General features: G+C 45.1%; 1 protein-coding gene across 1 annotated transcript in view; it reads left to right on the top strand.

The window, feature by feature from the left end:
* The window catches only part of macf1a (microtubule actin crosslinking factor 1a), a 235,581-nt gene that overhangs the window by 151,566 nt on the left and 61,799 nt on the right, over positions 1 to 22,216 (top strand). The window contains 27 exon segments of the mRNA XM_025902114.1: positions 1,894 to 8,037; positions 8,145 to 8,300; positions 8,473 to 8,688; positions 8,769 to 8,912; positions 9,099 to 9,386; positions 10,261 to 10,410; positions 10,581 to 10,814; positions 10,980 to 11,159; positions 11,242 to 11,415; positions 11,588 to 11,755; positions 12,809 to 13,000; positions 13,092 to 13,265; positions 13,509 to 13,632; positions 13,739 to 13,938; positions 14,087 to 14,404; positions 14,497 to 14,663; positions 16,101 to 16,257; positions 16,361 to 16,472; positions 17,317 to 17,379; positions 17,893 to 18,131; positions 18,274 to 18,403; positions 19,481 to 19,680; positions 20,105 to 20,332; positions 20,420 to 20,696; positions 20,915 to 21,507; positions 21,624 to 21,812; positions 21,892 to 22,098. Of these exon segments, the coding sequence (XP_025757899.1) occupies positions 1,894 to 8,037; positions 8,145 to 8,300; positions 8,473 to 8,688; positions 8,769 to 8,912; positions 9,099 to 9,386; positions 10,261 to 10,410; positions 10,581 to 10,814; positions 10,980 to 11,159; positions 11,242 to 11,415; positions 11,588 to 11,755; positions 12,809 to 13,000; positions 13,092 to 13,265; positions 13,509 to 13,632; positions 13,739 to 13,938; positions 14,087 to 14,404; positions 14,497 to 14,663; positions 16,101 to 16,257; positions 16,361 to 16,472; positions 17,317 to 17,379; positions 17,893 to 18,131; positions 18,274 to 18,403; positions 19,481 to 19,680; positions 20,105 to 20,332; positions 20,420 to 20,696; positions 20,915 to 21,507; positions 21,624 to 21,812; positions 21,892 to 22,098 (11,424 nt within the window).

Raw genomic sequence — 22,216 nt, 5'->3', positions numbered from 1 at the left:
TAAAGGGAAATGTCAAAAGGACAGAAAACAACTGGAATACACTGTCTGAACTGGGCCTCAGCATGGAGTGATCCACCCTCACATTATAATATAAAAGCCTGCATTCATCATTAACTATCACCAACCCTGATTTTTATCATCCTCATTGTCATCATCATCATCATCAGAAAATACATCTGCTGAGCTGCTAACATGGTTAATACACGGCCTTAGTGGTGCCGCACTAGATCAGTGCTTCCAAGGTGACGCAAGCTGTAGAGCTTTGCTTTTCATTGTTACAAACTGTCAAAATAAAGGTACATCCACATTTTTATGTCATACCAGCATCGAAAAAGTAAAATGTTACTTTTCTTTATATGGTGGTGAAATGCCACTGCATAAAGTCAGCATTGCTTTTTAGCATTTTTCTGCATACATTTACCCCATGTAGATGTACAGTCATCCAAGGGGAATCACACATTCCCAGCCCTCACACTCTCATATTAGTGTTCCTCCCTTTCATTTGAAATACAATACATCATCACAGAGTCAGAGTCTTCCTGTGTGAGAATTTCAGGTTTGAAGCTCTCATTTATGACACGTCCTAGTTTTTAACAGTTGCACTCATAGTTGATTTTTGTGTAAATGTTTTATGGTTTTACTAAAAATGCTCACTAAAAGGTAAAGTAGAACTTTTTAAGAAGTCACTTTTGTATTTTAGAGTGTAAGTGCACCAAAGGCCAGCTATGCAAAAAAAAAAAAACAACTTCACCATTTGAGCATGTTGTGTCCAGATCACAAGAGTGTGTGTGAGAGAATGACGTTTTTGTGTTTGTTCTAATGCATACTATTAATGTGTGAAACTTTTAAACCAGCATTTTGCTTGAAAATCACTAACAGCTGCCAACGGAGAGTTGTGGACATCCAAGGATCAGAAAACAAAGCAAAACAGGACTTTGATAAACATCATTAGTCTATTTTGTGATTGCAGGTTAGATCAGCTCCATGGTTAGTTTTAGTGGCATCCAGTCTCGTGGAAATGTAATGCATGATGCAGTTAAAGATACAAATCTGCAATAATTCATCGTAATCTGTGCAAATCAGCAGGTAAACTTATTATCAGAAATGTGGAAATACTGATAAATATTTATATTATTTATCACTATTTGCCACATATTCACCCCATCCCCGATCAGCTTTCACTGAGCAGTCATGGTTTAGTATAGTTTCAGTTTGTACCTTACCCGAGCCTACTCAATTTAACATTAGGTCAGTTTGAGGTTTTGACGTCAAAGCAGTGTTAGGAGTCTGAATGAAGAGTGGCATGCAGAACGCTAACAACCAGCTTCTCACCTGTCGCGCCTCGCTCTGCCGAGCCATAAACTGGCCCATTAGTGTGTGCACAGCAGGACGGGCCCAAACGGTAAGTAGCGCTCGCTTTCTCTCTTACCGTTGCCTGTGAGTTTTTCTCGTGTAGTTTTTCTTATTCTCCTCAACTTCTGAATACTTGTGTGTTCCTTTTTCTGCTGTTGCTTCCCCTTATCTAGAGCTTCTTTCTGCATTTTTGTTAGTATATGCTTTGTTGCATGCTTACTGCTTGTCCTAGAATAGTGATGGTAAGTATTAAAATGCCTTTTAATTTAATAGAAATTAAAACAAATCAAAAAATATAAATTAGCAAATTGCTAACAGAAATATATATAGTGGCATTTTTAAACATGGATAAGCTGTTTTGTGGCAAGTGGTTGCGGGTTTTCTTCTCTTTTTTTTTTTCCTGATTCTACGATCTCTCATAGTGTAGTGTCACATGATAACAAATTAACATTACGTAATATGCGTGCTGGCTAAAACCGCCAGGTCATACAGAGAAGAGAATGAATATCAACTGGGATTTTGGTTTCTTTCTTTTTGCAGAATGAGATTGCCATTGCTGGAGTGATTGACCTGGGTACAGTGGAAACATTCCCAGTATTCCGAGCAGCTCAACGTGGTCTTATTGACCAGGACACCTGCCATGTTCTGCTAGAGACCCAGCTCATTATGGGTGGGCTCCTTCAACCTGACTCTCCTGTCAAACTTTCACTGGAGCAAGCTCTAACTCGAGGCCTAATTGACAGCCATACCAGACAGTCCCTGTCTGAGCTTGAGAGCGCCTTGTATTTGGTGGAAAATGCCAAGACTGTGAGTGATGAACAACAAGACAATGCCTTGCCTGTAGTTAGAGCCATGGAGACCGGGCTAATCAGAGAGGAAGTGGGACTTCGCATTCTCCAACTCCAGATGAACACTGGAGGATTGAGACATTCAACTGGAAAAATGTTGAGTTTGGAGCAAGCAGAAGACAAGAGACTTTTGTCTCCCAGAATTATTACCAAGCTCCAGTCGAGACTACAACACAGAGAGCTGATCGATCCAAACACAGCTGAAAAAGTAAATCTCTGTGAGCTTCAGCTCCAGTGTGTTCTCGATGATGATTCAGGGCTTCTTCTCTTCCCTGTCAAGCAGCAGCCTGGAGGAACAGTTTGCCTCCGTTCTGGAAGAAAAGTCGGTATTTTCCGTGCTGTGCAGGAGGGACTGATTGATCGGAAAGTTACTGTACGACTTCTCGAAGCTCAGCTTTTTGCCGGTGGCATTGCAGACCCACGATCTGGCCATCGACTGACAGTAGACGAAGCTGTTCGCCATGGGCTTATGGACCAGGATCTAGCCTGTGCCATGTTAGCACGTCAACTGCAAAATGGGGGTATTCTAGACCCTTTCAGTGGAGAGCGCCTGGACTTAGAAGAGAGTATTCGCAGGGACCTTCTCTCCCCTCGTTTGGCTCTGTTGGTCCTTGAGTCTCTCTGGACTTTTATGGGCTTGCTCTGGCCTGAAAATGGAGAGGTTTTACCCATTGCTGAGGCTGTTCAACAAGGTGTGATCTCAGGCGATCTAGCAAGGAGCACGCTGAGACAACGACATGCCATTGGGGCTTTGTACAACCCAGAAACCCTTCAGGTGCTGCCCCTGAACAGCACTGCTGAAAATGAATTAGATCCCAGTGCGGTCAGTTTTCTCAAAGAAATCCACATACCAGATGTTCTTTCCAACATGAACCAGTCAGGTAACCCATCTCTAAACCGCCATAGCTGGGGTTCCACTAGCTCCTCCTCTCCTCCATCCTCTCCACTGCCTCCATCATCTCCCACAGGCCTTGTGTGGGAAACTACATCAACTAATAGGAAGGATCCTGAAGAACAAGCCAAACACAAGCTGCTGTTTCACCTCATGACTCACAGTTATGTAGATGCTCATTCTGGAAAGCGCCTCGTGCTGCTTGACCCTGAGCTAATGGTAATGATCAAGGACGCTGACATGGTTGCTGGAGAATCTGCTCATCGGGTTGAGCCGCTAAGCAGTATGGCTACAGATAAGCTGGATAAACTGGAAATGGGGGAAAAGATTAGTTTAGCAGGTAATGGAGTGAGTGAAGGTGATGATGACAGTTCCAGTTTAGTCACACCAAGTAAGGATTTTGAGATTAAAGATAGAAGAAATGATGGGGAAGGAGACAACAAATCACTGCAGCAACCATCAGAACCCATAGAAGAAGATCTAGCCATTTCAGCTAAATATGAAATTGGTGGTGATAAAAGTGAAAAGGTAGATGAACAAAAGAAAGAAATGACCAGTTGGGACAGTTTAGCTTCAGCTAAATACCTCAACGATGAAATAACAAAGAGCCCAAATGAAATAATACAAGCTGAATACCAACCCATGGATAGTCCTGTGCGAGACAGTGGAAGTACAGCTGCAACAGAAGTTATTGAAATGGCCACAGCGCCACTCAAATCAGAGGATAATGTTGAAAGGAAGACATTCAAAGGGCTCATCCCAGAGGAAAAACCAAATGAAGATGTTAACTTAACAGTATCTCAAGAAAGAAAAGATATCAAACATTCCCACGCTGAATCAGAAATTATAAAACAAAGTGTGACTGTAAAAAAGACAGATTCAAAGCAAGCTAAACCACAAGTTGATATCTCTGAAGCAGTAGCAGAGAAGCAAGAAGAGGATGCTGAACTGGAGAGGATGGTCATGCAGCTCAAACAGGGAGGTCTAATAACAGAAGAAGGGGAAAAGCTGCTGCCAGATGAGGCAGTAGCCCAGGGTGTCCTCCCTGGCCATACAGCTGTTAAATTAATGGCTCAAGCCGGTTTGTTTGGGGGCTTCCTAGATGCCAGCAGTGGGGAGTCACTTACCATGGAGGAAGTTATGCAGGAGGGTTTACTAGATGAAGATCTAATGTGGGGTGTCCTAAAGTCAGATAAAACCCTTGCAGGGGTTGTTGATGTGGAGAAAAGGCAGATCTGTGGGGTGAGGGAGGCAGCTCAGGCAGGGTTGATTGATCCCAACACAGCCTCTCGACTTCTGGAAGCCCAGGTGGCATCTGGGGGGATTGTTGACCTGCGTAGGGATAAGAAAGTCTCTGTGACTCTAGCAGCAAACCTGGGGCTGATTGAGGACGATCATAGAGAAGAACTTGTAGCACTGGAGAAGGCATGCAAGGGAAAGGATGCAGATTCCTCAGCATTCCTCAAGAAAGCCAGTTTGCAGCTTCAGATGGAAGGTGTTCTCGACCCAGAGTCCAAGTCTCCAGTTCCTATAGAACAAGCTATTCACAAAGGCTTAGTTAGACCAGAGGAGGCTTATCAGGTCTTGGCTAGGCAAGTGGCTGAAGGTGGTATAATTCACCATCCTTCAGGCATGAGGCTTCCAGTTTCTGATGCTGTTGATAGAGGACTAGTAGATCGGTCCGTTGCTCCTGGTTTAGAGGAACTTGAGTGGGTCTACCAAGGAAAAGTCAGTCCTTCACATCGCCCAGAAGCTTTTGTTTTCCAAGCATCAACCGGAGCTATTTCAGACCCTGACACTGGAATCAAACTTACTTTGACAGAGGCAGTTTCTAAGGGTCTTCTAGATGAGAACAAAGCCAGTGAAGTCATGGCTTCTCCCACAGTAACTCAGGGAGTGCTTGACCCCCAAACAGCACGCATTGTACCCTATTCAGAACTTGTAAACCAGGGTAAGATAGATATTGAAACAGGTAAACGCTTCTTGGAGGTGAAACCATTCCGTGGTGTTCAGGATAAACAATCAAATGAAACACTGACCCTTCCCGAAGCAGTTGCATTAAAGAAAGTTGATCCAGCTCCAGCACTGAGACTTCTCCAAAGCCAGGCAGACAGCGGTGGGATCATTGATATCAGAACTGGAGAAAGGCTCTCGCTGCCTGAAGCTTCTAAGAGGGGTTTAGTTGGAGATGATATGGTCACAGAAATAGCTACAAACCAGTTTTTGAAAGGAGGCTTAGTTGATCCTTCAACTGGACAACGAGTCTCCAGTCTCAATGATGCAACTGCTTTAGGACTGATATCTAACAATGTGGCATTGGCGATTCAGGAGAAAGTGACGTCAGTAGAGACCGAGGGTGGTGAAGAAAGCTCTACACCCGTTGCCTCATCAGATAGTACATACAGCCCTGCTATCATATTGTCAGCATCAAGTCCAGACAGTCCAGCAAACTGGTCTGATGTTAACACTGAGGAGCCCATGAAATCTCCACCTTCAAAGAGAGAAGCTGTGCAAGATGAAGAGAAGACACTGACATCTGTACTATCAGATCAGTTGAAGTTGTATGACACGATTGCAGATAAGGATAAAGTGGACAAACCTGAGTCAGGGGAAGAAAAGTCTTCAAGGCAGCCGGACGAGTCCATGGACATCTTATTTAAGTTTGCAACTAATGTTGAGAAAAGAATCCAGCAAGCCATAAAAGAAATTGAACCACAGAAAGACACCACTAAATCACAGAGTCCTCCTGAACAGGAGGCAGATGAGAGACTGCAAATAAATGATGAACAAAGGAAAAGCATTATCAGAGATTCTGTAGGAGAAGTCAAGCCGACACAAATCTATCATGCTGACAAAGATTTACAGGAAAAGGATAGAACAGGTGTCAATGGGGAACCTGTGCAGGGTGGGGAAAAAGAGCGTGTTTCTGAGGATGGAAGATTGAAGCCTAAGACAACGAGTCCTGTGGCAGTAATGGTTATAGATGACAAGGAAAGCAAAGAGGGTGATGAAGGGTCAAATTTGGGTGAAGAGGAATCTAGAAAGGATGATGTGGCAGTGCAGAAAGATGATGGCATAAGAGAGAAGGTCCAGGTGGTGGAGAAAGAGAAGCCCTTAAAGGTTGAAGATTTAGAGATCAAAACCAGCACTCGTTCTGAAGAGTCAGCACAGTTATTGGCATCTGCTTCCAAAGAGTCAGAAAACAAAAGCAAAAAGAAGAGGAAAAATAAAAAGAAGGGAAAAGGCAAAGAGGCAGAGAGTGAAACACACCCTTCAGAGATAAAACATGCATCTCAAATCTATCAAAATGAGGAGGAAATGGAAGGAAAGTCTGGTGCTGTTAATGCGACTACAGTTGAGCTTGTGTCACAAGACGTAGACATGAAATCACAGATTCATGGTCAGGGAGCTTCTGAAGGGCCAATCGTAGGCATAAGGACTGATGAGAAATTTGAGGTTGAGAGTAATTTGGTGAAACAGGGACAGAAAGAAGCCTTAAAAGTAATCGCTGAACCAGAGAAAGAGGCAAATAAAATATTAACAGCTACAGGAAAGGCTGATAAGAGAGAGGAGATGAAAGGGAAGCCTGAAGAAAAGGATTCCGTCGCTCAGCAACCAGAAAAACCAGAGAGCATTCAGGAGGTGAAGGAAAGGAAAGAGCATGAGCTGCCTCAGAAATCCCCTCTACCAGACACAGAGAAAGCGGCCTTGATCCTGAAGGCCAAAGAGAGTATTCTTAAAAAGGTGTTTGAAAAAGGTGTGAGTGAGAAACAGGCTGCTGAGGAGCTGCAGGCGCTGCGCAAGGAGGTGGGGAAGAAGGAGGGTAAAGGTATCACTGTTAGTGATGTAAAGGCACAAACTCGGCACGCTAAGGAGGATGGAGTGGAGAGTCGAGCTGTAAAAGAAGACGCTGTCAAGACATCCGATGGTTTATCTGAAGAAAGTAAAGAAGAGATGAGCGTCAAGGTGGACAAAATGAAACTGAGAGAAGTCAAAGAAAATCTGCCTGTGGAGAAACCGTTGGTCGAGGAGACCACAGAGGCTGAACCGCTGGAGGTTTCTTCAAATGAAAAAGAAAAGGATGCAGGTTTTGGAATGGAAGAGACACAAAAAGATATTAAGACAGCTGCATCGGTCCAATCTAAAGAAACTCGGCCTAGTAAACAAAGTAAGAAGAGCAAAAAATCCAAGAGACTGAAAGTGGCTGAAAAAGCTGAGCCTGATACTGAGAAGGCACTGAGCAAGGAAAAAGTGGATGAGACTACAACAGAAATTACCCCAAAATCCACTCTGGAAAGAACAGATTTGGAAAGCTCAGGTTTGATTCAGGAGCAGAAGGTAGATGCTGAGAGTCGGTCACCAACGGGGGATATCCTCTCACCTTCGGCTGGTGAAGAGACAGTTGAGGTGGAGACCCCTGAAATTATTGTTCCAACAGTTGAGACTCTTGAACAAACTTCACCCCATTTGTATCAACCACAGAGGCCCAGTTATCACGTACAGGACATCGTACAAGCGGAAGAGATCAGTGGCGGGAAAGACAAATCCCATTCAGGCACTGGAGGTGTGATCGAATCCTCTGACCTTTATCACGATGAACACAAAGTGGAGACCACAGCGCTGTCCGCTGCTCTGTCCACAGCTGTATCCACAGCTTCTGATCCACAGCCTGATAAAACAGCTGGCAAAGGCAGAAAGAAGAAAAAGCACCAACCAGTTAAAGAAGAAGGCACCGATCCTGCATCAGAATCTTTAAAAAACCAACAGCAACATCTTGAGTCTTCAGAAACGCCAGCTTTGCTCTCAGAAGATGCTGCAGCTGAGTCTGAATCAGCTGTAGTCCCACAGTCTGAGACCACCACTGAGACCTGGGCAGAGGATGACGCCAGCGAGAGTCCCCAACAGGTGTCAAAGAAGGAGGAAACATCATCTGTCACTGGCAAGGCAAGAGGAAAACTATAAAGCTATAAATATTTCTATTTATTTATTTATTTTAAAGCCCTTAGGTTGGTCAAAGCATCTTTAAAGTGTGTTTTGTTTTGTTCCCACAGTCATCATTGATGCGTCAGGAATGCTTGGAGCACGACCAGCGAATGGTAGCCCTGCTCTCCATGGTTAGACACATCGAGGTCCAACTGAAACAGCAGCAGCAGCAGTCTGTTGGTCGCAGCCTCATCACATTGGAGGACATCATCAGACAGACTGAGGTGAAATTCACGCACACAAATATGCACACTGCTTTTAATGCTTAAATTTGGTTTGCAGCTTAGTTTGGCATTTGTTTTCCGTGCGAGACAAACCGTTCGGCGGGTTTAAGGATTAGTGTCGTAATCAAGAATCAAGAAGACTTTTGTTTTCTTTTCCTAATCTGTCTCGCAGACTCTGGACCTTGAACTGCGCGACATGGAGCCTGAGATCAACAAAGAGGCGGAGGCGGCTGAGCGACTGCTGAACCCCCAACCAAAAAATGTTCCTCCTCAACTCCTATTGGCCCTGGAAAAGGATGGGCGGAGCTTGGCTCGAGGATACGAGGCTGCCAGGGCTCTTTCTGAGGGCATTCTGCAAAGTCTACGAGACCACAGAGACTCTTATAAGGTAGCAGAAACAGATAAATAACAGAGGGTAGCACACATATGACAAAGGCATCACTGACGGTGCTCCGACTTTTCCATCAGGATGCAGTCACAGCTGAGCAGAAGTCACTGGGACAACATGTGGAGAGCTTGCTCTCTTGGCTGACAGAGACAGAGACTCAGATGGAGAAAGAGAAGAAAAATGACGGTTCAGATCAGCTCACGCAGCAGCTGACTCTTTGCAAGGCAAGTTTTCTAGAAAATTGTATTATAAGCATATATACATTTGTCATGCTTTGAACCTGTAGATTTAAATAATTAGCAGTATTATTGCTTGGTATCGTAAGCATGGATCATGTGGAGGGGTGGGGACACTGATTCACTGATTTGTTCTGCTGAGCATTCCTTTGTTTGTGTGAAACTTTCCTTCAGGAGCTCCAGTCCTCTCTGATGGCTCGCTCTAGCGAGGTCAACAGCGTAGTGTTTGACATTCAGGTGTTCATCTCAGAGCGGGCACAGGACCTGGCCCCTGAGCAAAGCAGGCATCTTCTGGGGCAGCTTCAGCAGCTGCAGAAGGCCTTCCACAGAGCGTCCGGTCAAGCCCAGGCCTGGGCCGACGCCCTCTCAGCCCAGAGAGACAGGGAAGAGGAGCGGCAGCGCAAAGAGAGGGAGAAAGAAGAAGAGAAGGAGAAAGAGAGGCAGAGTGCGAGGGAGAGAGAGGTTTGGAAAACGATGATTGAGATGGTTTTAAACGCTGCGCAAACACTCGGTTAGCTTTCATATTTAACATCGTTTGTTGCCATGCTGTTAACTGTCGTCATGCTAAAAAAGCTCATGTTTCATGAAATCTGATGTGTCAGATTAGAAAAGCCCAACATAATCTCGCTAACCTCCACCATAGTTTCAGCTTGTAGTGCCATTACACATCGACTCAGACCTGTTCTCCTCGTCTCGGTTTTGTACTCGGACCACTGCTGCTGTTTTTGCAAATGCTTTGCTACTTGACAGTATCACCACCCTCACTTCTACTACCGAAACTTTTTATGCAAGTGTGTTTGCTCCTCTGCATGTCTCTATAACATGTGTATTATTAACCTGTTTGCCTTGCTGTTCCAGATTGCCACTGAAGAAAATCGCTTGTGTCACGGCGGTAAAGATCTGATCTCAGTAAAGCCTTGCTGGCTACAGCGCTTCACTGTTTTTCCTCTTGTCTCATCTGAATACCTGGGAGAAAGAGGAAAAACAGCAAAAATAAAACAGATATTTGTTTGATTTCTCTTTGTATTGTTCGTTTGTTGCTTGTCAGACACGTTGATGTAAATGTGTATGTGTGTCTGCCTCTGTGTGTGTTTTAAGTGTGAACTCTGGACACAATCTGCTCAAAGCTTGGCAATGTGCACTACAAACGTATAGCATCTTATTAGTCTGTGCTTCTGTTAAGAGGTATAAAAATGGTGAAACAAAATCACGAGTGGGCTGTTCCTAAAATGTTTATGATGGACTCGTCCGTACGAGGTTTGGTCAGGATCAGTTTTCCTCACATTTTCTTTCTTTCTGGATCTTTGCTTTTCCTTCTCTCTCCCATTTCTCTCAGGTGGTTCAGCAGCAGAAAGCCGAGTGCACTCAGAAACTGGAAGGCCTCAGCATGTGGTTGGCTGGAGCTGCCAGCCTGCTGGCCAGTCAGAGACCGGGAGCAGAGTCAGGTGATGTGGACATCCTGCAGGAAAAGCAGAGGAAACTAAAGGTGGGAAAGTCGTACATTAACCTGTCTTTCATGTTTGTGTGTATAAGATTCAGCTCAGTAATTCTGGATATCGCACTTATATCATTAAAAATTTTAGTCACTTTATTCTTAATATTTAAGGGAATGATTTCAAACATGTCTCACATGACGCTCTTTGTTTCTGTCTTCAGGAAGTCCAGAAAGACCTCCACACTAAAGGCGAGGGCATAGCTGAGGCCATCAGGTCTGTGGAGGAGCTCCTGTCAGAGCGAGGAGAAACCCTGAGCCCAGAGGAGAGGGAGAACCTCCAGGCGGCGCTAACAAGAATGAAGGAGCAGTACAGTGCTCTGACAGATTCAGCCAACGCCACGCTGTCCGAGCTCGACACGGCCATTAACAACACTGTGCAGCAGAACACACAAAGGGTAAGAGCAGCAATGTGGTCATAGATCTGTCAGAATTTTCAAAATCCCCTTTTAAAAAACAATTTTTTAAATCTTGATTTTTACCCATTTCTGAAGATATTTCCTTCTGTTTCATTCACATTCAATCTTCTACCCTCCACTCCGCTCCTGTCTTCTCCTCTCCAGGCTAAAGCAGTGGAGGAACTACAGGAGACCCGAACCCATATAGACTCCCTCCTGAATGAACTGTCCACCCTTAACCAACCTGGAAAGACTCTAGCTGGATCTTCAGCAGCCCAGGATGTTTTTGATTCACCTTTTTCACCACCAGAGGGCGCTGTGATGTCACATACTGAGATGCTACAGGTTATAACTCTGATTTATGTTTGGCACGTTTTAAATGCCTTACAATATTACAGAGTTCTGACCGATGTCATCTTTCTGCCAGGCGGAGCTTCAGCAGCTCCAGGCTCAGCAGGCACAGCTACTGCAGATCACCCAGTCGACTCGGTCCCTTTTGGAGCAGCCCGACACAACAGTTCCTCCTGAAGAGAAGCAGCGACTCAGGGCTGCCCTGGACCAGCTGCAGGCTCAGCACCAGGACAAACTGCAGAGCTGCCAGGTACTAAAAGTATAAATATGTGTATAAAAAGTATGCTATTCTCCATACATAGTATGTGCACTGTCAAGGAATATCTTTTTTGTTCAGTTGCAACTTAATGAGGCTGCACTGGTGACGGTGGTGTTAGCCCCTGTGGTAACTGACTGCCTCTCCTGTATCGTTTATCTTGTAGGACCGTCTGAGGAAGTCTGAGTCTCTGAAAGATGAGCTGACAAAATTCCTCCAGGAACATGGAAGTTTGGGCACCTGGCTGGAACAAAGTGAAAAGGACCTTCGTTCTCTCGGCGAAGGAGAAACAGATGCACAAGGACTTAAGGGCAGGCTGGACGAGCACAGAAAGGTACATGGAAGTAGAGTCCAGCCAATCGTCGCTCACACAGATGGTTTCCTTCATTATGAGAGGTTTTTTGTTTTTTACAGAAAAGAAAAAGATGCTTGAAATAATTTAGAAATGATGTTATGACAGTTTTTACACTAGAGCGACAGCATCTCCAGCGTTTACAATATTTTGAGAACAATCATCGGAACTCAGCAGGCAGGGGTGCAGAGTTGAGCTTTGTCTTCATGTAAGCGTTTTCAAAATAAAACCAACCTTTTGTATGTATGTAGGTAATATACATGTTACAGCATTAAAACCTTACCTGTTTTCATCTGTTATGTTATTAACGGTTTTATATATTTCAATATGATGTTTCTCATGAAGCTGGGCATTGACTCACAAACACATATACATATAGAGTTTCCAAATGGGATGCCAGTGATTCTCCACAAGAGGGAGCTGTTGTATCAAATTCATTTTTCACATGATGCTGATCTGACACAGTGGTGATGCCACTGGGTGAACTGCACATCTGTAAAGCCCCCCCCGCCCCCGAGTTCAAACTCTTTACTGCATCTACTACTGAGCGAGAAATTCTCCAGACAGACAAGTTTTCTTGTGGCATTGTGGCTCTGCAGTTTGATTGAATTAGCTGAACCTGGTTTTTGCTGCTTTGAACTGAAGTAAATGGGCTGGGCACAGATTTAAACCACTGTTGCTAATGTATGTTTTGTACTTGTTGTTGTTGTTGTTTTCTTTAATTACCCATGGGTGACTAAGTTTCCACGCTCCAGTTCAAGTTATCCATATGTTTTTATATAGTCTCACATCTGAAAGGGTGAGGGGAAATTCCACTTCACCGGTTTAGGATAATTTACTCATGAAGAGTCCCCTGGCACCACATTTACAGTGTTTTATATGCTTTCCTTACACATTTTTCCCACCCATTCTTGGAATTTGAACTAATGACCTTCTGATTTAATCGTGCTTTCCATGAAGACTTAAAATTATATTTTCCGCTTAAACTCTATGAATTTATTCCCAATTGACCTGTAAATACATGTTTAATTCCAGCTTGCTGAAGATGTGATTTGCCACAAGGCAGACCTGCGCTTCGTTTCCATCTCGGGTCAGAAAGTTCTGGACTCTGTTCAGGGAGCTCTGGAGCAAGTTGGTGGTTCAGATGCATCTCTGGAGAGCACCAAGCAGCTGGTAACTGACAAGCTACAGGATGCCAACCACAGATACACCTCTCTACACACCAAGGTGAGGGAAGTTCTGATAATCATTAAGAACTGTGCTAAATGCAACATTTGGTTCATTTATATGCTTAAAAATCTTTGTGTGCTATGTGCAGTCAACAGAGCTGGGCAGCCGTTTGTCCGGCCTGTTGGAGAGATACCAGCAGTACCAGGATGAGGTCGTCTCCCTCCACTCCTGGCTCAGCACTCAGGAACAGAACCAAAGCATAGCAAAGGCCAGCGGGGAGACAGACCCACAGAACCTACAGAACACACTACGACAAGTACAGGTGAAGCATGCAATGACCAACACCTGCATTAATGAGCACAAAATGACAGAGAAAAGAGAAAATATGCAATTGAGACACGGTCAATAACATGGTCTAGTTTGCAGTCTTCATTCTATAGCTGTATATCATGCAAAGAAATTATGAAAAACATTAATTAAATTTTTCAGATAACGAAAAAAGGCTGTAATATTTATGAGGATTATAGGAAATATTTATGGGTTTTATGGCTATCTCTACTTCCAGCTGCTTCAGGATGAGCTGGCAGAGCGCTCGGTGCAGCTGGAGAAGGTGAAGAGGGCAGGAAGAGATCTGGTCAGCACAGATGAATCTCCTTCCCTGAAAGCTGTTGACATCCTTTGTGCTGCAGGTGATTTAATCTGCCAAACACGTCGACTTCAGTTATAATCACAGACCACGGAGCCTTTATTTGGGCTCTTTCACAGCTTGACTTGTTTCGCACCCTTTCTCTTTAGATGGCTTGGAGAAGAGATTCGACTCCCTTTCCACATCTGTCTCAGAACGGGCCGAGCAGCTGCAGACAGCTGTGGCCCAATCTGTCAGCGTCCAGGAGGGCCTCAAGGGTCTGCTGAGCTGGTTGGACAAACTGGCTCTGAGCCCTGGTCCAATTGAACCCACTGCACAGGCTGTACAGGATGCCCTTACTCAGAACCAGGTGGGATAATTACTAAAAGAAAAATGCAGAATTTTTTCACTAAGTATAAAACATCTGAAAAAGATTGCCTGAATTTTGTCGGTTTATAGTTACAATAAATCTCCATCCTACTCTAAAAGGACCTTTTTTTTCCGTCTTTCTTGTTCAGAAACTTCGGCAGGAATTACTCTCCCGGCAGGGCAGTGTGGACGCAACACGAGACTCTGTTTCCAAACTGCTTCACACCTCAGACGCCTCCACGGCTTCAGGCCTTCAGGGGAGTTTAGAAGATCTGACTCAGCGCTTCACTGCAGCACAGGCCAGCCAGGCTGAGAGGGAAGCTGAGCTCAAAGGGCTGCTGCCCAAGCTGGAGAGCTACGAGCGGCTGGGGTCAGACCTCCAGGTCTTCACCCAGAGCCGAGTGAAGGCTCTGAGTCCTGTCGGTCAACCGGACCGCAGCGTGGACGACTACAGGCAGACCATTGAGGTTAGCAGGGGCGACAGATTTTCATTAATAGGTCAGTGGATTGGTCATACCGTGGCTCCGTCCAACATTTTTGTCTGTGTGTGTTTTCTCAGGAGGTCCGATCGGAGCTGGAACAGGAAGCCGGGCAGCTGAAATCCTTCTGCAACCTTGGCACCGAGCTCAGCCAATCAAAAGCCTTCAGTAACACTCAAAGCTTATTGGACAATGTCAAAGGGGTGACTGATGAATTCAACCAACTGGAAGAAAATGTAAACGAAAGGTAAAAACACCAATATGAAAAATGCATTTTCAGGTTGTGCAGCTGTAAATGTGAATGAGGAACAATTGTTTTTAAAGGGACCCAAACTGTGTTGTAAGGAAAGAGTTCATGCTCACAAGGTTTTTGTTGTTTTGGTTTGTTTGTTTGTTTTTTGCGTAATAAAGATCATAGAAAACAGAAACTTTTACAGCTAATGTCCCTTTAAATTTAGATAACTTGGTTATTAAAGACTTTTTTATAACAGTATAATGTAGAATTGAAATTCATGTGTGCAAGTTTCCTAAAAGAGGTTGATGCAGCTCCTGTCTCATCAGTTGCCAGGTTCACTATAAAATACACAAGAGGGCACCAGATACAAATCTGTGAACAGTGTCATGGCTCCTTTGTTTACCATTTGCTCCCAGATGTGTGAAACATGTCAGCCCGTTCTAAACTTACCTCAAATGAGACGACCTTGGAGATGAATTCAGAGCAAACCTAGGATGTGGTTTGATTCGTCTAAGATTGAGTTTTATCTACTTTTAAAACACTTACTGTCTGTGTGGAGCGCTTTCCAAATTTTGATTTCTAAATTTGTAACCTTCATGAGGCACCGGTTGCTATGCCTACAAGGCCTGACGTTGTATCAGTGAGCAGCCACACTTAAAGCCTGTCAGCAGGGGGTTGGGAATTTATAAATACCATCAGTCTGGTGCAGATTTATTGGATTATAGTTCAGTTTGGTGGGGCAGTCAGCCTGCTGTAAAATCAACCATAAATCAACATATTATCTCTAATTTTATAGTGGCTAAACGGCACTCATACGACGTACTGTAGGATGTGGGGGTTTGTTTTAATCTTACGTGATGTTTCTCAGTACTGGGGTACCAAGTACAGTACTGCGTCTGTGTGTGTGAGCCTACTGTATTCAAATGAGTGTGAACTGATGTGTTGACCGGGGTACTAATATAAGCAGAGTTCACATGGCTCATTGTCCGTCCTATAAACTGCCCGCTCAGATAACTCCCAGCCTCGAATCCCGAGGGAGAGAAAATAGCAGCGTGATAATGATACCGCTCCATGCCAGACGTCTTCTCAGAGCTGTTTTGTCTGCAGGCAGTCAGCACTTTTCCAGCTTTAGCCCGACACAGATCACATACGCAGAGAGGGAGGTCAAGGCTGTGTTAATGCTGCCTCCAGGCCAGCGTGGACCTTGGCTGGTTCATGTCAGCAGTGTTTTGTCTGGGCATTTTTCTTTCTTTTAAAAATTACAGTGGGTAACTGTTTATATAGTAATGGATCACATGATTACTTTACATTAAAATGAAAATTTAAAAATGTGTTTTTAAGCAGAACTTTCCCTGCTCTGGTTCTCCGTACGTTCTCTGGTCTCTGTCTACAACTTGTTTTCTTCACATTGTCGTCTTCCTTCCTCATCGTCTGTTTTTCCACACACAGGTTTGCTGCCATTCAGGCCTGTGAGCAACAGCTGCTCCAGTTCCGCGGCCTCTCCGGCTCCCTCGTCAGGTGGCTTCAGACAGCACAGGACCAGCTGCCCTCCAAAGAGGCCAACCTCAACACAGAGGGCCTGCAGAGGAGAGTTCAGCAGCTTAAGGTTAATTAATTTGGTAGTAAATTATTCATACAAAATGAATCATGGGAAAAAAATATATCCATGCTACTTGAAATGACTCCTTAAAAATGCTTTATGACTTCAGGACTTGTTGAACGACTGGGAGTCGCAGGGATCCCGAGTTCAAGAGCTGAACAAGACGGGCTCTGAGCTGGAATCGCTCATCATCGATATCACCGCTCCTCAGACCAAAACGGGTAAGAACGAGGATGCAGAAGCTGCCAATCAATAAGCACTCTCACACTCTGCTTCAGTTTAAATGACTTTGTTTACGCATGAGAGCGCTTTTAAGTGAGAATTACAGATGGTGTGGGCGGGAGGGGGGAAAATCATCAGAGGATTTATAAAGTAATTTGACCTGAGGTAAACAGATATGAAAAACAAATCACGAATTAAGAACTGCAGGAAGGCGACGATAAAAACAACAAATGTAATGAATCTGCATTAATAATCAGACCTGTCGCGGTACATTCCTGTGATACAGCTAAGCTACGACGGCACGTTTAAATAATGAAGGAAACAGGGAGCGCTGCCAACTTCTAAAACAGTTTGTTACCTGCAGACTTTGCAGTGAAATCCAACAAAACCACAAACTAAATCCCAGACTTTTCCAGTTATTTTCTCCAGCTTTGGACCACATCAGAAACATTTGTATCCACTCACTTCTAGGTGTTCTGCCCTCTGGTTACGTGGTTGGATATTCTTGTATACACATCTTAATAGTTAAATCAAATAAAACCAAAACAGCAGTAGGCGAATGCAGTGAGTATTTATCTTGCTGTGTGTTACACACATTAGATTCCTGTGTCATGTTCAGACTGTCTTTTTCTCCAAAGTCTGTCTCTCAGCATTCCTCACTTCCTCCCGAGCATCCTGTGCTGATATTGTTTGTGCGCTGGCAGATGTTTTGGGTACTGTTGAGCACCTGTGTCTGAGCCTTTTTTCAAACCCGTTGGTTCATCGCTCGCCACGTTGATGTTTGTGCGACGGTGTTTGCATGAGCATGTTGTACTCAGTCAGCTGTGTGTGTTTTTCTCCCAGGTGCTCCTCACATCAATGGCTCAGCAGGTCCCAGCAGTGTCAATGGCATTCACACCTGTAAAGGTGAGCTCTCCCTCCAGCTCGCGCTCTGTCCTTTTTCTCCATCAAGCCCGACTTAACCGTGTGGTGTCTTTTCACTCGCTGTTTATTATATAACATCTCAGCAGCACGCGTATTCACAAAGGCCAGCGAGACGCCGCTGCACAACCTTTATGTAGTCAGAAGCAGCAGACCCCACATGGTTAAAATGAGTGTCTAACATGAACCTCAGAGAGTTGACCACCACCTACGTTAGTGGTGCTTTTAGAGAGTGTTCTCTGTTTTACCCTTTCCTGTGCCCCCACTCTGTCCTGTCACTGCTGGCTTTCTGTCCATCCAAAACATGGCAGGTATATTTATTACATTTAGAAAAATACTAGTCTCTCCACTGCTTCACTCCAAAGTTTCTCTTTATGTACAGTTATGGGTCTTCTTAGCCTTTTGCTCTGAGATTTTGCTTGTTTGCTGGTTTTCTCTGTTCTGGTGTATCCAGGGTTTTCTAATATGTTCAGTGTTTATGCCTTTTTTGGCCCTCAGATCTGACAGAGCTCCAGGTAGCAGTGTCTGATGTGAACAGTCGATATGACGCTTTGGGCGGGGAGTTAAAGGAGCGTCTTGGTCAGCAGCAGGCCTCGCTGGAGCTGAGGCAGAAGGCCAGGCAGGGCACAGAAGAGCTCAAGAGCTGGCTGACAGACAGAGAGCAAAGCCTGAAACAGGCACAGACCGCCTCTCCCTCCAAACCGGAGGTGGTACGAGCTCAGGCCCAGGAGAACAAGGTAAAGGATAGACTCTAATGCTTTGTGGTGCCTTTTTTTTCTTTGGTAAAGATGCAGCAAAATCATCCGTCGTCTGTTATAACCAACTTTTGTTTATTTTATTGAATAGCTTTGATATGCAGACGTTGTTTTTCTTCTGCAGGCCCTGCTGTCAGAATTGGCCGAGCACTCAGGAAAGGTGGAGGAGCTGAAGAGCACGCTGAGGAAACTGATTGCTGAAAACCCCGATTCACCAGAAGCAGACACCTGGAGACAACAGCTGCAAGAGATAGGTAAGCGCTGCAGGTGACGGCGGAAAAGATGATGTAGGACTGGTCAACCATCTAGTATGGAGACAAGAGACAGGAATGGCTGAGCTTAGCTTAGTTTTAAAATAATGTGATGGGAGTGTTTCCGTTGGATGAAAAAAAATGTATGAAGGATGCTCAATGAGTTGCCAAATATGCACTTACCTGTGCAGTACACCCCAAGTAAATCGTGTGTGTGGGAAACGGGAATGAGCACTGTACTGCGCAGTACTTTTGGAGAGATCCATTATGAAAACGATACACTGTGTCAAAGCCTGAGCGATTCACGCAGAGGAGATGCAAGTCAGTGACGCAGAGAACAAACACTGCCTGAGGGGCTTGACACAAAGAAACGCTGATTTAGAGAAATGTGATTTGTGATACCCGTAGCAGTCAGGGAGTTTATGTTCCCTCATGTCAAGTTTGATAAATTTGAGAAGACAATAAGAAACAGATAAAAATGCAGAGGACTGTAGATGCAGACTGTGCTGGAAACGTAATCTTTCCAGACTTCTTTAAACGGCCTTAAAAGCTGACAGGTTTGTTTGTTTTTTACTTAGTTGAAAACGGCTCTGAAGGAAACTTGCACGTTACTTCAGAATTTGTAATAACTTTTATATGAGATGGCGAGAAGGTGAAATCAATACTATCCAGGGAGAGAGTGGGAAGCGTTCCTGTCGGAGCTGTTTGTTCACTCGAATACTTGATATTTTTACCAGGGCCTCCTATGAGCGAGCAGAGACAGAAATATATAAGGTGAAATCCAAGAAGGGGGCCTTTATATTTCATATTTCATAAAGTTTTCAAAGCCATGTGGACCGAGTACACGCACACGCACTGCAGGATGCCCAGAACATGAGTCAGTGAAGGAGACAGAAGAGGTAGGAGGGGCAGGGGAAGAAAAATCTAATATGACTGAGCTGTAATGTTGCACAGCTAAATGAAAAAATATTCCCTAAACAATCTGTTCCCTTTGGTTAGTTTTTAGATGAGGAATATACAAACACGTTTATCAACAGTTTGAGTGAAGTTTTCTCACGTCTGCTTTGATTACTTCCTCAGACTCCCGCTGGCAAACGGCTAATCAGACCGCGGCTCAGAGGCAGACTGAGCTCGAGACGTGCGCTGATAGGCTGGGCAGCTTCGCCTCGGCGGCTAATCAGCTGGGTCCTTGGCTGAGGGAGAAGGAGCTGATGATGAGCGTTCTGGGTCCCCTGAGCATCGACCCCAACATGCTCAACACTCAGAAACAACAAGTACAGGTATGTTTACCTTATAAAGCTGGAAGTACTGTTCGCCATGTGGTCCTATGTGCAAATTTCTCTTCATCTTCTGGTTCGTTGATTTAATAGGTTGAAGTTTGCCCGTGGTAAACTGTGATAGACAGATCACCTGCCAAGTATTTTTGAAAGTGCCAGCTCTTTTCGCAACAGTTTACACAGACAAGTTCCCAGATGGTTCTGTCTAACAAACCATCTGCTGTGTCAGGTTACAAGTACGTGGCAGAAAATGTGAAAAGAATTAAAGCACTGAGTAGGTGATATTCAATAAAAATCCAGCACAAGAAAAAGTGTTTTTTTTCTGCAGACTTTAATTTCTTTTAAAGACAGAGTCTATGTTTTTGATATCAGCAGGTTACTTCACCGAATTTGTAATGATGCCTTTGATCTTTCCTCTTTCCTTCAGTTCATGCTGCGGGAGTTTGAGACGCGGCGGCCACAGTTTGACCAGCTGACTCAGTCAGCTGAGGGCATCCTCTCCCAGACCGGTGACTCTGCTCAGGACCCCAAGGACCTGGCAGAGGTGCGTTCTGAACTGGGCTCCATCTCCCAGCAGTGGGAGGACCTAACGAGCAAACTGACACAGAGGTCAAACCACATCGATCAGGCCCAAGGAACCAGCGAACGGTACCAGGTAAGACTGAGACTAGTCGAGAGGTTTCAGCAGAATCTTGAGTCAGATTCCTCATGTGATGGTAACCATTTCTAATCTCCCGTTCAGGCCTTGCTCCGGGAGCTTTCTTCCAGTCTCTCTGCTCTGAGTGAGAGGTTAGATGCTCAGGCCTCACTGAGCGCTCAACCCGAGGCACTGAAACGCCGCCTGCAGGAAACCGGAGAGATCCGATCTGAGCTGGAGAGAAGGCGGACCGAGGTTGCCGAGGCGGAGAAACTCTGTCAGGAGCTGAGCGCCATCGTGGCTGAACCCTACCTGAAAGAAGAGCTGAGCAAACGACTGGAGAGTGTCAGCGGGCCGCTCAAGAGTTTGGAGGAGCGTGCAGGTATGTGGAGTTTATGTGGCACATTGAATGATTATCATTACTATTTTACAATTTTTATTATTATTATGGTTAATAATTTCTGATTGCAAAAAACTGCTACTAACTAACTCACTGATAAATACATCAGAACCTTTTGAAGCCCTTTTTGTCGTTTTTATTTGAAGTACTTGTTTGGTGTTTGTTTCTAATTCCTCATGCTCTGCTTTTCTTTCCTTTAGCTGACGGTCTGTCTCAGCTCCAGGCTGCCCTGTCGTCCACCCAGCAGTTCCAGCAGATGTTTGAGGAGTTGCGCTCCTGGCTTGACAAGCAGACAGATCCTAGAGAATCATCAACCGTCGCCCTGCCCTGTCAGCCGGAGGCCATTCGCTCCCTGCTGGCAGAGACAGATGAGCTCCAGCGTGGGATTGCTAGTCAGCGAGGCTCCTACGAGCTGATCCAGGCTGAGGGAGCGTCGCTCCTCGCCACTCTACCAGCAGACGAGCGCTCAGCCCTGCAGGCCCGTCTGACCTCCTTGAGACAGGACTGGGAGGGCCTGAACCACAGGATCTCAGACCGGGAAGCAAAACTGAAAAACACTCTGAACAAAGCAGAAACTTACCAGCAGCACAAGGCTGAGTTGATACCGTGGTTAGCAGACTGCGAAGGGAAAGAAAAAGAGCTACAACCATCACTTGACTCATCTGCCCTGGATGAAGCCTTGCAGAAAGCACGAAATCTGTCCCTGGACATCGAGAGACGACAACCTCTACTTGAAGCCTTTAATGCTGCATCTGATCAGTTGCTGGAGCAGTGCTGCATCGGGGAGGAAGAGGTATGGACTGAAATATGGAGACTGATAAATCCATTCATCTGATTGGCGATGCAAGATTAAAGTGTATGAAAAAATGTAAAGTTCAGTAAATGATAAACGCACTTGTTTTTTTGTAGGTACGTGATGAGAAGGCTCAGCTGAACCGCAGGGTAGATGGACTGGGCGAAAGCCTCCATAATCGCACAGCTCAGTTGGAGGAGCTGGCCAGCCGCCTGAAGGAGTTTGAAGAGGGTAGACAGGCAGTGGAGAGGAGACTGGAGGCTGCCAAGCACCAAATCGAGGTTCAGGAGGCTCTAGGACCTCAGGTACTAAAAAGCATTGATCATTAACCTTCACACATTTGTTACTGCCAGCAGTGACCACATCGCCTCCTTTCACATTCAGGCATGCAGTGCCAAAAGCCTGGAGAGGTTGAGAAGTCAGCAGGAGAGTCTGAGATCCTTGCAGCCTCAGGTGGTCTACCTGAGAGACCTGGCTCAGGGGCTGGTGCAGGATGCACCCCAGACACCAGGAGGCAGCACAGAGGGAACACGGAGACTCCAGGAGCAGGCCAAAGATGCAGAGAAAGAGTATGAAGATGTTACTGACAAGGTGGGGAGCAGGGTCATTGTAATTAAAAAGGGAGGGGGGTTGTTAAGGTTTCTTTAAAGTACTCGGGCATCAGATACATCTGTGTTTATCACAAAGGATGAACTTCCTCCTCGCTGAT

This window comes from Oreochromis niloticus, linkage group LG22, assembly GCF_001858045.2.
Source record: "Oreochromis niloticus isolate F11D_XX linkage group LG22, O_niloticus_UMD_NMBU, whole genome shotgun sequence".
In the NCBI taxonomy this organism is placed as follows: Eukaryota; Metazoa; Chordata; class Actinopteri; order Cichliformes; family Cichlidae; genus Oreochromis; species Oreochromis niloticus.
This window is presented reverse-complemented; position numbering and strand designations above follow the sequence as displayed.